The following is a 13,840-nucleotide window of genomic DNA, read 5'->3' on the forward strand; positions in this document are numbered from 1 at the left end:
TTAAACCTTTCACTCAGAATTTCAAAACCAAACAGACTTTCAAGGTGAGTGGACTTTCTGTGACATTCAAACAGGCAGATATTTCAGAGACGTCTTGACCTGCCCCACCTCAGCTGGCTTCTGCAAGTCTTGAGCAGCAACCTTTTTTGTCTTTTTTGTGCCTAATTTTGTTCTGAGGAGATAATATGTTTTAGGTTTAGTGTATGTGGCTTTTCAAGGTTTCGTACAATCATAGAGTACAAATACCTGACTATTAACAAGCAATAAAATAAACTAAACATTGGAACTATAATATTAAAACCATTTGACGCTCAGAGGCAAAACCCGGTTTTGTTTATAAAAAAAAAATGATTGTTAAATGCTCAACCATCTACTGTTTCTCTGAACTTGAAGAAAAAAAAATAGCTTTAGTAACGATAAGAGGACCGACTACTCTTTTTAGATTAAATCGATGTAAAAATTATAAAGACAAGGTTCAAGTTTTAGAATAAATCAAGAATTAGTAAAGGAAGTGTTTTTGTATTTTTTTTAATCCAGCACACATGCATCGATAAATTGTAGGCCCTCTCCCAATTTAAACTTTGGCCCTTCAGTTTAGCCCTGTAACTAACCCTGGACTTGTCCTTCAAAACAAGGGGTTAGGCGTCAGGAAATACCTACAGCGTACATGAATGCAAAGTCTTCAACATTTTCAGCTATTGACTTAAAGGCAGTGATGGGCATTTTGTGCCCTGACTTTCTGTGACTTCATTCTATCTGTAATAACATGCCTCACAACATCAGCTAAATCAGCCAATGCTCAACAATTCATACAGTCTCACTGTGAACACAGTCAAAACACACATCACTGTGACATAGTAGCCTGTCCTATTAAATCTATCTTTAATAGACTTTACAATACTTGAACCTCAAACTGGCTGAAAAAGGATTGGATAAACTTTACCATGATGTACAGCATTGCCAGCAGCTGAACCAATTGTATATAATATAGGGGGGAAGAAACACAATATAAAAATAATTGTGGGATTGTTTTTTTTAAATGTAATTTACATCAACCCTGCACTTGGCTGGTGAACTCTTCACGGTGTTCCCCCCACCTTCCCTGCATCCCTAATAGCCCACCACACCTGAAAATGGCCAGAGACTTTAGAAGTTCTTATCACTTGTGCTATCTTAGATGACCCCACCCTTACATTGATGTGTTCTCCCTACCATGTCAAAGGTGGATAAAGGTGGAAAGATTTTATGTAATCCATGAACACCAGTGAAGATCACAAATCATTGAAGAAAAAAGGTTCAGTGCACTGTCTGTGGGTCTAGATGACCCAACTCCCAATGTTATAGTGACTAGGATAGCACAAGGGATAAAGAAGAGGCTCAGGACCCACCATGTTGCTTTGGCTTTTAGATAACCTTACCTATCTACTTATATTTATTTCTTTTAAAATACTTTTATTATGGGTTAGGGTTCAGGGTTTTGTGTTTCCTCTATTCTATCTATTTCATTTTAGTTTTCATTGTATGTATCAACATTTTTTGATATGGTGCCTCTGTCAGACTCCTCCCCCTCTCCTCTCCGCTTGGCTGCTGATTCTCCCCAGCTGCGACCACTTATCTCATCACCTCATCTGCCTTCATAAGGAGCCACAGGATCATCAGTCTTCGCCAGTCCGTTGCCCCTGATGGTGCATAGTTGGTATTCAAGTCAAGCTATTGTTTGTTTCGTTACGTCAAACCTACGACTAAAAACTCTCTCTCTCTACTCACCTCCAGGAATCCAGTACCACGAGTGGTCGCCCGAATCAGTTCCAGCCGGACTCCCCATTCTGTCCTCTCCTGCGGTCCCACCTCGAGCCTCTGCCGTTTCAAATATCCGTCCTTCGCCAGCAACCGCCTACGGAGGAATCCACCAGTGACGCCGCCAACTTCTGCCTCCTGTCTCTGGAAACCGCCATCCTGTCCTGCCCACGCTCTGTTTCCTGATCCTCTTATTAAATCACTTACCTGCCACGCTCGCCTCCCGCTGTGTTTCTTCTGGGTTCCAGCATCTGGGTTCGAAAGTGTTCTGTAGCCATGACATTTTTAATTTTAACCCTTTTTCCTGATTGTGATTTTTAGCCCCAGTGTTTCATGGGATTCTTTATGCCAGAGCTTGGCGGATTGGTCAAGAGGTTGTCGCTCGTCTGGGGTAGCTGGGGTCCAACATAACAGCCTCATGGTTGTGGAGTGGACCCCGTGGATGTCTCGGTCTGGGTGGGCACTGTGGTGATGTTCCTGTGGCTGAGCTGGCTCCATGGTATGAATAGATTCCCAAGTTAGACGTTAACCTTAAGTTTTCATCATCCTGCGTGGGTTCATCATGGGATGTGTGGAAGGAGAAGGAAGGGTAAAGGGTGGGTTGGTCCTGTTTAATTGAATTTCTGTGTCTGTTTTGAATTGTAAAGTGCTTCAAACTACGCAAGTATGAGAAGCACTTCATTTAAATAAAGTTTTATTTGATTTGCCATACAAACATATTATTACACGGAAGGAGCTAAAGTTCAACAGAAAACTAATTTTTGTTTTTTAGTTGATTATGTTTTGAAATTTGGCCAGTTACATAAAATAAAAATAAAAAATTTTGTTCATGTTGGATCAAAAATATCAAAACCTTAAATGCCCCCCTCCCCCCACACACAGAACAACTGTCTTCTTACTTGAGCTGTGAGGAGCCAGAACAAATGATGTTGTCATTCAAATGTCTCTTGGATTCAGCCAGGAGTAGTTTGGTTGCCATAGCATGAAGGTTCTATATTTGACTGTTAGCAGAAGTTGGAGTGAACAACAGAGCAGACAGGTAAGGTTTTATAAGTAGGCTCTTCTATGTTTACCTCCATAGCTTCTGTCTTCAGCCATCAGACTGAATCTGACTCTCACATCAATGACTGTTGCTAACTTGTCAGCTTAACTGTGTTTAACCCAAAACTGCTCTCTGCTTGCATGTTGACTCAAAAGAAAAGAAATCCTGAGAGGAACTGATACGAAGATGACAAGTTCAGGTATGTCTGTTATGCTCCTGAGGATAAATAATCCTTAATTTTATCAACAGTTTGATTCATATCATAATTTGGTGGTTGTGATGGTTTGATAATTTTTTGCTTCCATCACATGTGTGTTGTCCACTGTGATGTCACTTAATCATTTTTACATTATAGTGAAATAAACCTACCAGGCCTCAAAACAATTGGCATTTTCCAATATTGGTTATAATCGATCTATTTTATAGTGTGATAGGTCAATTTGATCTGATTAACAACTTACCTCAGACAGAACGATCTGATTGGATCGTAGGAATATAAATTGATTCATTGATTAAGTCAAATAATCTTTATACCCCAACTCTTTACAGTTAAAATGCAGAGGAATACTCATTAAAAAAAAAAGAAAATAGATTATGTCAGTAATCACATGCCACAAAATCTGAGTTATCATTGTAAAACACATGTGGTGATCAAAATATACAAAGTCTTCAAATTTTTTGTTAACAACTTTACAAAAATTCACAAAATCACAGGGCATGCCATCAAGGTCAAGGAACAAATAACTGAGAACTCTGAAAATGAACTCTGGTTTTCCACGATTCCTATCACTTAATTGATTGCTCAGGTCAACATCCTGGCTCATGTTGACGTGAAATCTGCTATGATTAAGAAATACCTCTGACAGCAGGAGGAAAAAACATCAGACTGGTATCAAGGTAATAATGCACAAATCAGCATTTTCATCTACAAAATAGAGCTGCACATGGTAAAGTGGTCAGCACCCTCACCTCACAGCAAGAGGACTCTAGTACAAATCCCTGCGAGGTCCTTTCTGTGTGGAGTTTGCTATATCCCCATGAATGTGTGAGTTTTCACCAGACAATCTGGCTTCTTCCCACAGTTATAGGTTAATTTTTTGACTGAACTGAGAGGTGACAGAATGTGTGCGACCTCTCTAGGACGAACCGCGCCTTTGCACAACAGTAGCTGGGATAAGCTTTAGCATCCCGTGACCCCAAAATAGATTATCCAGGTTTAAAAAAAATCCACAAATCAAGCATGTAGGAAATATTATGGATAATTACAGATTAATGAATGTTGAGTTAGATTGACATATTGATATTCAGATTAAGATGTCTATCTTTAAAATAATGTATTCATGTGCAGATTAATGGGGTTATTTTTAGATGCGCTTATTAACACATTTCCATGTAATATATTTACATACAGACTGGTATAAAGACCCACTCAAAGGAAAATTGTGTTTTTGTTGTTTTTAGCATGTTCTTGTTGCATTTTTATGATGATGGCGGACATAATGAAAATTAAGCTTAAACTGGTGTAAACTTGAGTATTTTATTTATTAAAATTGTTGTGAATCACAAGTAGATGATAAAATGCCATTAGTAGAAGCTTACTAGCTGTGACATAGTTGTTACGGTCCGCAGGACACAAGCTCCCTGCTCCAATCCTTTCTAAAGCATCCACTAAATAGATCCACGCATGTCTTTGTTTTACTAGTCCGAGCAGGCATCTGACTCCAAACTGTACGGCTTGATAGCTCGGCAGAAACATGGTCGTAGAAAATGACCCAGGTACTTATTTTTTTTATTTTATTTTAGCATCATTGTAATCAAAAGACCACTGGTAATGGTTTTACAATGGGTCAAAAGATGATTAAAGTGGGACTTTAACTTTGTGATTCCCAATATACCAAAACCATGACAGAAAATTTAAATATTGGGGAATTAAGATGTTTTTTTTAAACCTTTAATAAAACCTGCATTAAAATTATTTTGGAATTTAACTTTTTTAAATGAGTTATAGATAGGCCTAGCATCAATTATGACATTTTTGATCCACACGTTTTTAACATGGTGTAAGTGTGTTACAAAGAATTCATTATCAACAAATATTGCATTCTTTCAATACAGCAAGTAGTTATTTTAACCCCTGTGCTATCTTAGATGACCCTACCCTTACATTGACGTGTTCTCCCTACCATGACAAAGGTGGATAAAGGTGGAAAGATTTCATGTAATCCATGGAAACCAGTGAAGATCACAAATCACTGAAGAAAAAAGGTACAGCGCACTGTCTGGGGGTCTAGATGACCCAACCCCCAATGTTAAAGTGCCTAGGATAGCACAAGGGTTAAAAAATGAATACAAACAGATGAGTTATTTTTTACATAAAAGTTTGGAAACTTAGCAAAACATTTCACGTCAATAATATTTCTGGGATTTCATGGAATTTTGAAATTAGCAGGAAGAGCCATGATGATGAACTACAGAGCAGAAAAGATGGACCAAGTTATATCCTTAGAGTTGTTAAGAAAAGTTTGGATCATGTTGATGGGATAGGGGTTTCAGAAATTGTGAACGTGATATGAATGGTTTAATAGGTTTAAGTACAGGCTGAGAGTTTTGTGATATTTATCACATTTACGAGCAAATCCCCATAATTGTGTTTGTATAGGTATATGTAGAGTAAAATATTAATTTTTGCACAAATTGATCTGTTCATTCATATTTTCATTACATGTTTATTCACAAGATACAATATTTATTTGCAGATTATTGTTATATTGTTATATTACGCGGAATATAACAAGTTTACATCCAACGTAAAAATTCCCTAATCTGCTTAAGCAACTATAATGTTCTTGTTTACATCTTTAATTACTGTACCGTGTATGTACATCCATATTTCACTTGACTTTTCCTGGACAAGGACATTCTTCTTTTTTCAGTGAAGTGCATCATCATGGAAGTGATCAAAACGGTAGCAAAGTGGTTGTGTCTCCTTTGCAAAAACCTGATTTCTGCTTCTTGATTGCTGCAGGTTGTCCAGCCCATGCTCTGTCACCTCAGAGCGGAGAGGAGGAGACTGTTGCTGACATGGATAGTCTGCTTGATCTGAAGAACCGGATCTGGGAGCTGCTCCGCACCACGCTGGACAATTCATCCTTCACAGTAAGTGTCATGCACAGACCATGAGTTTTTACCTTTAGGTTCAGGTGGTTTATAAGAGCTGATCCTTACCTTTCTGAAGTCAACTTGGAGTCACAAGCACATTTTTTTTACTAAAGTGATGCATTCTTGTTTTTCAGGTGATGCAGGAAAGACTGCTGCTCAAGCAGAGAAGCTCTTACTATTTTGTCATCCAGAAGGAGGATGTGAGACCATGGGAAAATCAACAGGAATCCACCTCAATGTCCATCAACATGTTGGGGTCTCACTTGGGCTCCAGCAGGCTCCAGCATGTGAAGGACTGGATGAAGTCACAGATAGTGTTCCTTCTGGCCTATTTAGAAATGCTCTTCCAGGAAATCATCACCAGCCGTAAGAACCTGGAAGCCTTTGTTGCAAAGTGTGAACAGGTTGAGGTGGATGCAGATGAGATAGCCGCTGCAGAGCAGCAGCTTCAGCAGATCCAGCTGCATCTTAGAGACTTTGAGGCAAGAATGGCGAGTAACCTTGAGCCACTGACCCTAAACAGCTTGTTCCTCCTTCACACGAGGGGCTCCCTTACCCATCAGAGTCAAATGTCAGTGGTCACCCTAGGTCCGGTGATGTTCCACAGGGAAAAGTCACTGCTGACTCCCACGTCTGTCTGCCTGTTTTGGTACATCGCAGGTGAGCAATCTGAGGAGCCACGACGCATGTTCAGAATCACGGTAAAAAGTGCTGCTCCTGGAGGAAAGCTGTGGAGGGAGGCTGTCTGTTGCAACTATGAACATTGTGTCCAGAACCTACAGCCAGACACCTACTACTCATTCACTGTGAAGAGGATCACCAACTTTACATTAGTGCACGTACCCTGGACCGACACCCTTCACTTGAAGACTTTGAGCTCCACAGCAGAACAAAGACTTAAAGGGATACCAATCAATGCATGACCCTAAAGTTTTAAGACAAGCCACAGTGATCGCCTGAGAAGGGTTTAGACTCTGACAGTTTGGAAGTCAGGAAAAGTGGGCAGTCAGCTTCATAAATACCTGTAAAAAATAAAAATAAAGAAACCCAGAACCAATTTGTCATCAACTTTCAATCACAAAAAAGAGATTTTCAAAATAAAACATGAATAAAACAACTTTTCGGTAGTATTTCTGATAGCATGAAGGTCTGCAAATTCTAACATTTTTGACTCTGCAGCTTTTGGCGCTCCCTTTCCTTCTCCTTGTTGTCGTCATGGTTGCCATCATCTGCTGCAGCAGATGTTATGAAAATAGAACAGGGTACAACATCATCACCTTCAGCGATTCAGGGTTTCCGCGGGAACCGGAGCGTCACATTGATGCAACCATGACCACAAGATGGCACTGTTTTCAAAGCAAAGCTTCACATGAAGCCTTGTCTCGAACAATTTACGTGTCAGAGATGCAAACAGGTTTCAGCACAGTATTTAAACACGCAATGCAATGTAACAAGTATCACCCACAAAGATGTGGAGCTTCAGTGAAGCAAACATCAGTTAAGATAAATAGACGAAGAGTAAAAATATTGGGTGAATGATAAGAAAGATCAAACCAAACAAAATTGTTGCTTACTTCAATGAGGCCAAAAATCCCTATCTGGTTTAAAATAATTGCCTAAATAATCAACCAGCAGGTTATAATAGTTTATTCTCTTGTATTTAGTAAGTACTGGATAGATTTACTGAAAGGATTTTTTTTTGACATTGCTTGATACTTAGCACTGTTTTCACTAACATAAGCTGGCTTTATTATCAATTGCTTTAAATTATCACCCAGGCAACAAAGCTCAGAATTTTCAATACAAACGTAAAATCTGTGCTGTTATACGCATGCGAAACATGGCGCACGACCAAATCCGCAATCCATAGACTCCAAACCTTCGTCAATAGATGTCTCAGGACCATCACTAGAATCAGATGGCAAGACAGAGTCACGAACGAATGCCTTTGGAAGTTAACCAAACAGGAGCCAGTGGAGAATCAAATCAAAAGAAGAAAGTGGGGATGGCTCGGACACACGCTCCGAAAACCACAAAACAGTATCACTCGCCAAGCGCTAAAGTGGAACCCACAAGGCAAAAGAAATCCAGGACGGCCCAAAACAACATGGCAGAGAACAACGGCGGCGGAAGCCAAAGCTCTTGGATTATCATGGGGACAGATAGAAACCGCAGCCCAGGACAGGAGAGGCTGGAGAGACCTAGTAGACGCCCTATGCCCCGACAGGGGTGAAGAGGATTAATGTAATGCTTTAAATTATGACATGAGCAACCAAAAACACAAAAGTTATTTGGGTAAAAGAGTAATTGTATCTCTACTTACTTCTCTTACTAATGGAAATGTATTTTATTATTTAAACCGACTTATGAGTTGCTTTAATAACAGGAAATATTTTGGTTTAATCAAAGCACTTTTTGAACTAGTGAGAATTTGGACATTGTTTTTAATGCTAAGCATAACAAAATTGTGTTTTATCTCCCAAAACTGACGACAAAACACCAAAACCTGATTTTCAACACACATTTGGTCCAAATATTCAGATAATGTTCAGAAAATAGACTTTCTTAAAAATATCCAGCACATACACAATCTTCAAGAACTCAACAGGGTTTAAAAGATTGCACTTGCAGGAATTTTATTATTATATTCATTATTATTTTATTTTAGGTTTGTGCTTTAATCCAAACACTTTGCTGTATAGCTGACGAATGGATGATGGTGAATGGGGGTTGGCCTACTCCACACCAGCAGACCTGCCCACAACTCAGAGGTTAATTTTTTTTAATAAACTCTTGCTGTTCTGCACAGACTATGATCTAGAAAACGTCACAGGTTTTTGGATTTTGGCCAAGACTGCACAATCTTAATTAAAAGACCACTGGGAACATTTTTAAATTGATCAAAAGATGATTGGAGAAGTCCTAATTTTAATCCTGGCTGGGTGGTTCGGTTTGGTCCAATGTTTTGTCCTGCAGGCTCAGGTGAATTATGTTGTATCTTTCTACTGTGGTTCTAAATGAGAGAACTGTATCAAATCAAGCACATTTCTAGATGTTTGTGTTGATAATGCAGCTTCTTTTTCACCTCCTTTCATGTCTCCGGTTTCTCTGCTGTTTGTGAAAAGGGTTGTGATAAAGATTGATGAGCTCCTCTTGTCTTTCCTCTCCAGGGAGGGAAGTCTCTGGCTTTCCCTGGTCCGCAGCAGCAGAAAGCTTCAAACTCATTGGTTCAGCATGCTGTCAGTCGTCGCTGTAACGTCACTCTCCTCCTCCTCCTCTGTGATGGCCTTTCCCTGCCTCCTCATCTCCTTGGTTCCATCTCTGAGCTCTCCCACCGCGACAGGCGGTGGAGGGGCGGGGGGGTCATGTGACGTGTTAATGCCCAGAGATTTTCTGCCAGGCTACGTCTGCTCCCTCCCACCTCCCTCCCTGCTGTTGTGCTCTCTGCTTCCTCAGGATCTATTGTTAGTGGGTTGTGCTGAGAGCGGACTGTTGAGGGGTTTGTTTTGGTGGGGGGGGGGCTCTGTCAGCAGACATGGCTGCATCTCTGCCTGGTGAGTGGACTCTGTATCTGCACGTTTTTATCTGTCTGTGGGGATGGAGAATGAACAGAGCGTGTGCGCGTGTGTGAAGAAGGGATTGATGAACTGGCTTCACCTGCTGCCTGGCTGTCAGCTCGCTGCAGCTGCTCTGCCGTCGTCGTTGTGTTCCTGTTGTGGTGGTCTGTCTTGTTTTGTTCAGCAGAACCTCAAGGCAGACAGGTGTTTGTCTGACACAGGTGACCTGACCTCTCCCTCCTTCTCTGAGTTGGTTTGTCTGCCTGTTTTCTTTTTGTCTGATTTTTTTCAGGTAATATTTCAAAAATTTCCCCTCTTGTAACAAACCAGCTAAAAAGGAGATAGATGCATGTGAAACCACAGTAATGGCCTCTGTTCTAAGTCCCCCCCCACACACAAACGTTGGACAGGTATGTAGAGGGGGGTTATCTTTATTTTTGACGTTAAAATAAAACTATCAGTCATGCACACCCCGACTTGTACCACAATAACTTGAGGAAAAAGGTAAATTACATAGTGATGAGGAGTTTCCATGGAAACGGTGCTGAAGCGGCTTGACCCTCTTTCCCCCTTGCTACAAAAATATAAAACCCAGGTCCAAATTACTCCCCCCCCCAAAAAACTATGCCTTTAGATCTAAACCGACACCAATCCACAGATCAAATGGGGGTGGGGGTTCTTATCCTGCTCAGGTTGCTTGGTTGAATTCTTCTTATATTCATTTCTCAAGCAGGGTGAACTGCGCACTTGCGTAAGATACCCTAGCGGAGCAGCAAGACTCTAATCTAGCAGCACACATTGATGAAGTTGAAGGGAGCTGCACCGCCCCCAAACAGGTAGGGGGTTTCTCGGCAAACCCTCCCTGGCACCATAAGTTTGTCAGCAATATTTTGAATCATGTGAATTTTGCTTCAAACTGAGATTTTTCTTTTTTTTTTGTCCTGCTTGATTTACCACAGCCAGGTAAATCCTTCTGATTGCACCCCACCCCCCCTTCCCTCAGGTGAGTCTGCATGGTCAGACTTGCAGCTAAAGGCCACGTGGCTGCAGCTGAGATAATCCCTGTCAGTTTCCCTGCAATCCTCCTAGCAGAGCTCATCAGTGCAAAGTGGGATGAGGAGCCTCAACCACAGCCCTAAGTGTGATCTGCAACACATGACTCCCTTCTTCCCCACCACACACACACACACACACACACAGCTCAGCATTGGAGAAACTGTATGCAAACTGAACAAAAACACTGTTGTCACTATTACCAGCAGTTTACTTGCAACAGTCAAAGGAAGAGCTGAATGAAAAAATTGAAGGAAGAGTATAATAAAAGAGCAAAAAAATAATAAAATCCCCTCAAAAACTGAAGTATGATTTCCTAATCAGCACCATGCTATGACCTAATCATGTCTTTGTGACACCGGCGGAAGACCAGCCAGACCAAACTAGAGCGGAAAGTCAAGTAAACTGGACTGAGATTGAAAGCCGGATTAAATCACTCCAACTGGGACTGAGGAAACATGATAAGAGCTTCAGCCCCTGCTCTGCAAGTGCACAACCGTGCATGCACGCGTGTGCCCGTGCATGAGTGTGTCCATGTGAGGAAAGGGGGAGGGGCAAGGAAAGAGAGAAAGGAGAAGAGATGAGGGAGGGCTTCCCGCAGCTGCCTCCTCCTCTCCCTCTGTCCAACTTGTCATCCATCTCTCTTCCCTCCATCCAGCCACCTTCTCTTCGTCCTTCAGTGTCTCCTCCTCCAATGCTGCTTCATGAGCGGTCTGGAGGAGGATGCTAAAGTTCCGGGTGGACAGAAGAGTCAGGTAGGTGATGGAGGATGGACGCTGAGTGGTAGTTATCGAGAGGCAAGAGGGGAAGAGTACAGACTTATGGCCAGGAGCTTGGAGGTCATCGATGACTGCATTGCAGAGGCAGCAGGAGGCCAGGAGCCCTGCTGCAGGCGGAGGAGTGGGGCAGCTGCGTGTGTGCAGTCAGGCTGGGGTAGATGTTTGTGTTGCTACAGGAAGTTCATGCGATCTGACATGCTGTCCTTCTGAGTGATGGGTGTGTGTGTGTGGGTGAGTGTGTGTAACTGTATTAAACTTAGCATTGCTGTGTTGATTTGTTTTCATAGTAGCAGGTCTACGTATCTGGTCAAGCCATGTCACAGTGTGCTCCAAATAACTCTAAATAATCATAATTTCCTATTTTTCTAAATGGTCTATGTTGTTTGAAGTCAGTGTGTTTTAGGTCATCTACCATCAAAACCTAATTCAATTTTCATTGAACAAACTGTACATATTTCTACAAAAATTCCTTAAAATTGAATCAGATTGAAAACAACAAAAAATGGTCTTTTATTGACATTAGCAGATCGTGTTTACCAAAGTCAACACCGAGTTCATTTACAAACATCTTAACAGGTCAGGTTACATAGTAACACGGCTTCCCTTCCTCTAAACACTACCAGCAACATGCTTGACCACATTGAAAATCTTTACTAATGTATTGCTACATTCACACCAAGCATGTGACGCACATTCAAGAACATGCTAAACACACGCGTTTAACCAGTGGTGCTCACACTAGACCGTCTCTACTCGATACTGGTGCGTGTTTGCCATCAAACTTCAATTATAAATTTTTCCTTTTTTGTGATCAGTTTTCAAACGTCTGACACTTCTGGGAATTAAAAGAGACGACATCCATACGTCACTACCAAAAACGAGTCCCAGATTGGTCAAAGTTTGACAACATTTGACATTCAACATGCATTCAATGGAAGCGCGTTTTGTACATTGAGCCTGAAAACGGCCATAGAAATGTGTGTAGTGGTGTGGGAACACGAGAGTGTTCAACACAGAAGCCCAAAACGAGCAAAAACCTTGAACGCCCGTTTCCGAAGTTTCCTGCGCAGTGTCGGCATGCTAAGTTTACGGAAAATGTCTTCTAAAGTATGTTTAGGATTTCAGATAAGACATCCACAGCTGCTGTTTTATGTGAAATGGCTTTTACCATCAGAACAGTTGGTTGATGATGCTTAAAAAAGGTTGTTATTTGGGTTGAGGTCAGAGACAGAGGGGCCACATTGGAATTTTCTCTGGTTTAACATAGCTGCCAAAAACAGAGATAGTCCTTGCATCATGAGACGATGTGCTATAATCATAGCCATATATAGCAGGAAGGATAGTCGCTGCACAATTAGACCCACTAGAAAACAAGCAAAACATCTGCTATTTGGATGAGAAAATGGTCTTTCAAGAATTATTTTTTAGTCACTAAGACATGCTTTCTCAAACTAAGATTATTTTGTCGTTAAAAGAATTTCTTTATAAGATTATTTATTCTTGCAGGACAGAAAAAACGTTTTTTTTTTCTTGAAACACTTTACTTTCTAAAAATTCGGATTTTGCAGTGTCCTGTAATCCCTAGCATTCTGTATGATGATATTGCTTTTTTGTTGCTTTTTCTGAATTCTCTCTGTATTCTGTGTTTTACTGTGTTTTATTGTGTTTTACCGTGTTTTACTGTGAAGCACTTTGTGATTTTTATCTTGAATGGTGCTATACAAATAAAATGTATTATTATTAATTTTATTACTGAAGCTTTGAGTGGGACATGCACATTGACACATGTACTTCACCCAACTTGAGCTGTCCCAAAGATATCTAGGTTGGACAGAGTAAAAGTTTAGTACCACCTGGTCCAATTTTGTGTTCATCCAGTTGCCAATTAATAACCTTGCCAGTAAAAATTTACGTTCCAATAAGACCAAAATGTCTGTTTCACCGACTGGAACAGCAGAACACAGAAAATACATTTTAAGCCAAGCGGTAAAGATGTTGATTTTGGTCTACTTTTCTTTTAAGATATGAGGTTATGGAATACTGCTCTCCTCTGTACTACCATTCCTTTTTAGTGCTCTTGTGACATGCTAATTCAGTCACAGGAGGCATTTGTGATACCTTCATCTAAAGACTTTACAGCTAGCCTTGGTGCCACGGACCCGAGAGCTGATTGGCTAATGCAGCTCTCTATTATTACATGGGAGCCTGCTCTGTGGATTCTAAAAGCCTGTGACATATTTCATTGAATCTGAAAACACGATTTAGCAGAAAGGCAACTTAATAAAAACTCTGCATAATGTGCAATGCTGTCAGCTACTGAACCAAACATCTGTATGACAATAAGAGAACAGACCACAACAAATAACTTTTTTATCATCATAATCTAAGAAATATTATCTTTAAAAACCTGAGAATTTTTTAAATTATGGATTTCTGCTCTTTCTTAATGAAAC

The 13,840-nt window shown here is 40.7% G+C and overlaps 2 protein-coding genes across 7 annotated transcripts in view; both read left to right on the forward strand.

Moving 5' to 3' along the window:
• Nucleotides 1-2,770: 2,770 nt before the first annotated feature.
• fndc11 (fibronectin type III domain containing 11) lies at nucleotides 2,771-7,055 on the forward strand. Its single transcript, XM_020703372.2, has 4 exons — nucleotides 2,771-2,836; nucleotides 2,995-3,038; nucleotides 5,865-5,995; nucleotides 6,133-7,055. The coding sequence occupies exons 2-4, from the start codon at nucleotides 3,026-3,028 to the stop codon at nucleotides 6,919-6,921; spliced, it is 933 nt and encodes a 310-aa protein (XP_020559031.1). The 5' UTR covers nucleotides 2,771-2,836; nucleotides 2,995-3,025; the 3' UTR covers nucleotides 6,922-7,055.
• Nucleotides 7,056-9,361: 2,306 nt separating this feature from the next.
• plekha6 (pleckstrin homology domain containing A6) overlaps nucleotides 9,362-13,840 on the forward strand; it is a 38,986-nt gene continuing 34,507 nt past the window's right edge. For 5 of the 6 annotated variants that reach the window (XM_020703365.2, XM_020703366.2, XM_020703368.2 and 2 more), the window contains exon 1: nucleotides 9,362-9,552. In XM_020703365.2, the coding sequence (XP_020559024.1) occupies nucleotides 9,377-9,552 (176 nt within the window). In that variant the 5' untranslated portion in view covers nucleotides 9,362-9,376. Of the gene's footprint in view, nucleotides 9,553-11,227; nucleotides 11,364-13,840 lie in introns of those variants that run through there. The other variant, XM_020703369.2, reaches the window with a different exon arrangement.

The sequence above is a fragment of the Oryzias latipes genome, chromosome 5 (assembly GCF_002234675.1).
Source record: "Oryzias latipes chromosome 5, ASM223467v1".
Classification (NCBI taxonomy): domain Eukaryota; kingdom Metazoa; phylum Chordata; class Actinopteri; order Beloniformes; family Adrianichthyidae; genus Oryzias; species Oryzias latipes.

Bases quoted from the DNA above. Each gene is read 5' to 3' on its own strand.
- fndc11 (XM_020703372.2), top strand. The intron at 5,996-6,132 runs GTAAGTGTCATG...CTTGTTTTTCAG, and splicing joins TGGACAATTCATCCTTCACA to GTGATGCAGGAAAGACTGCT.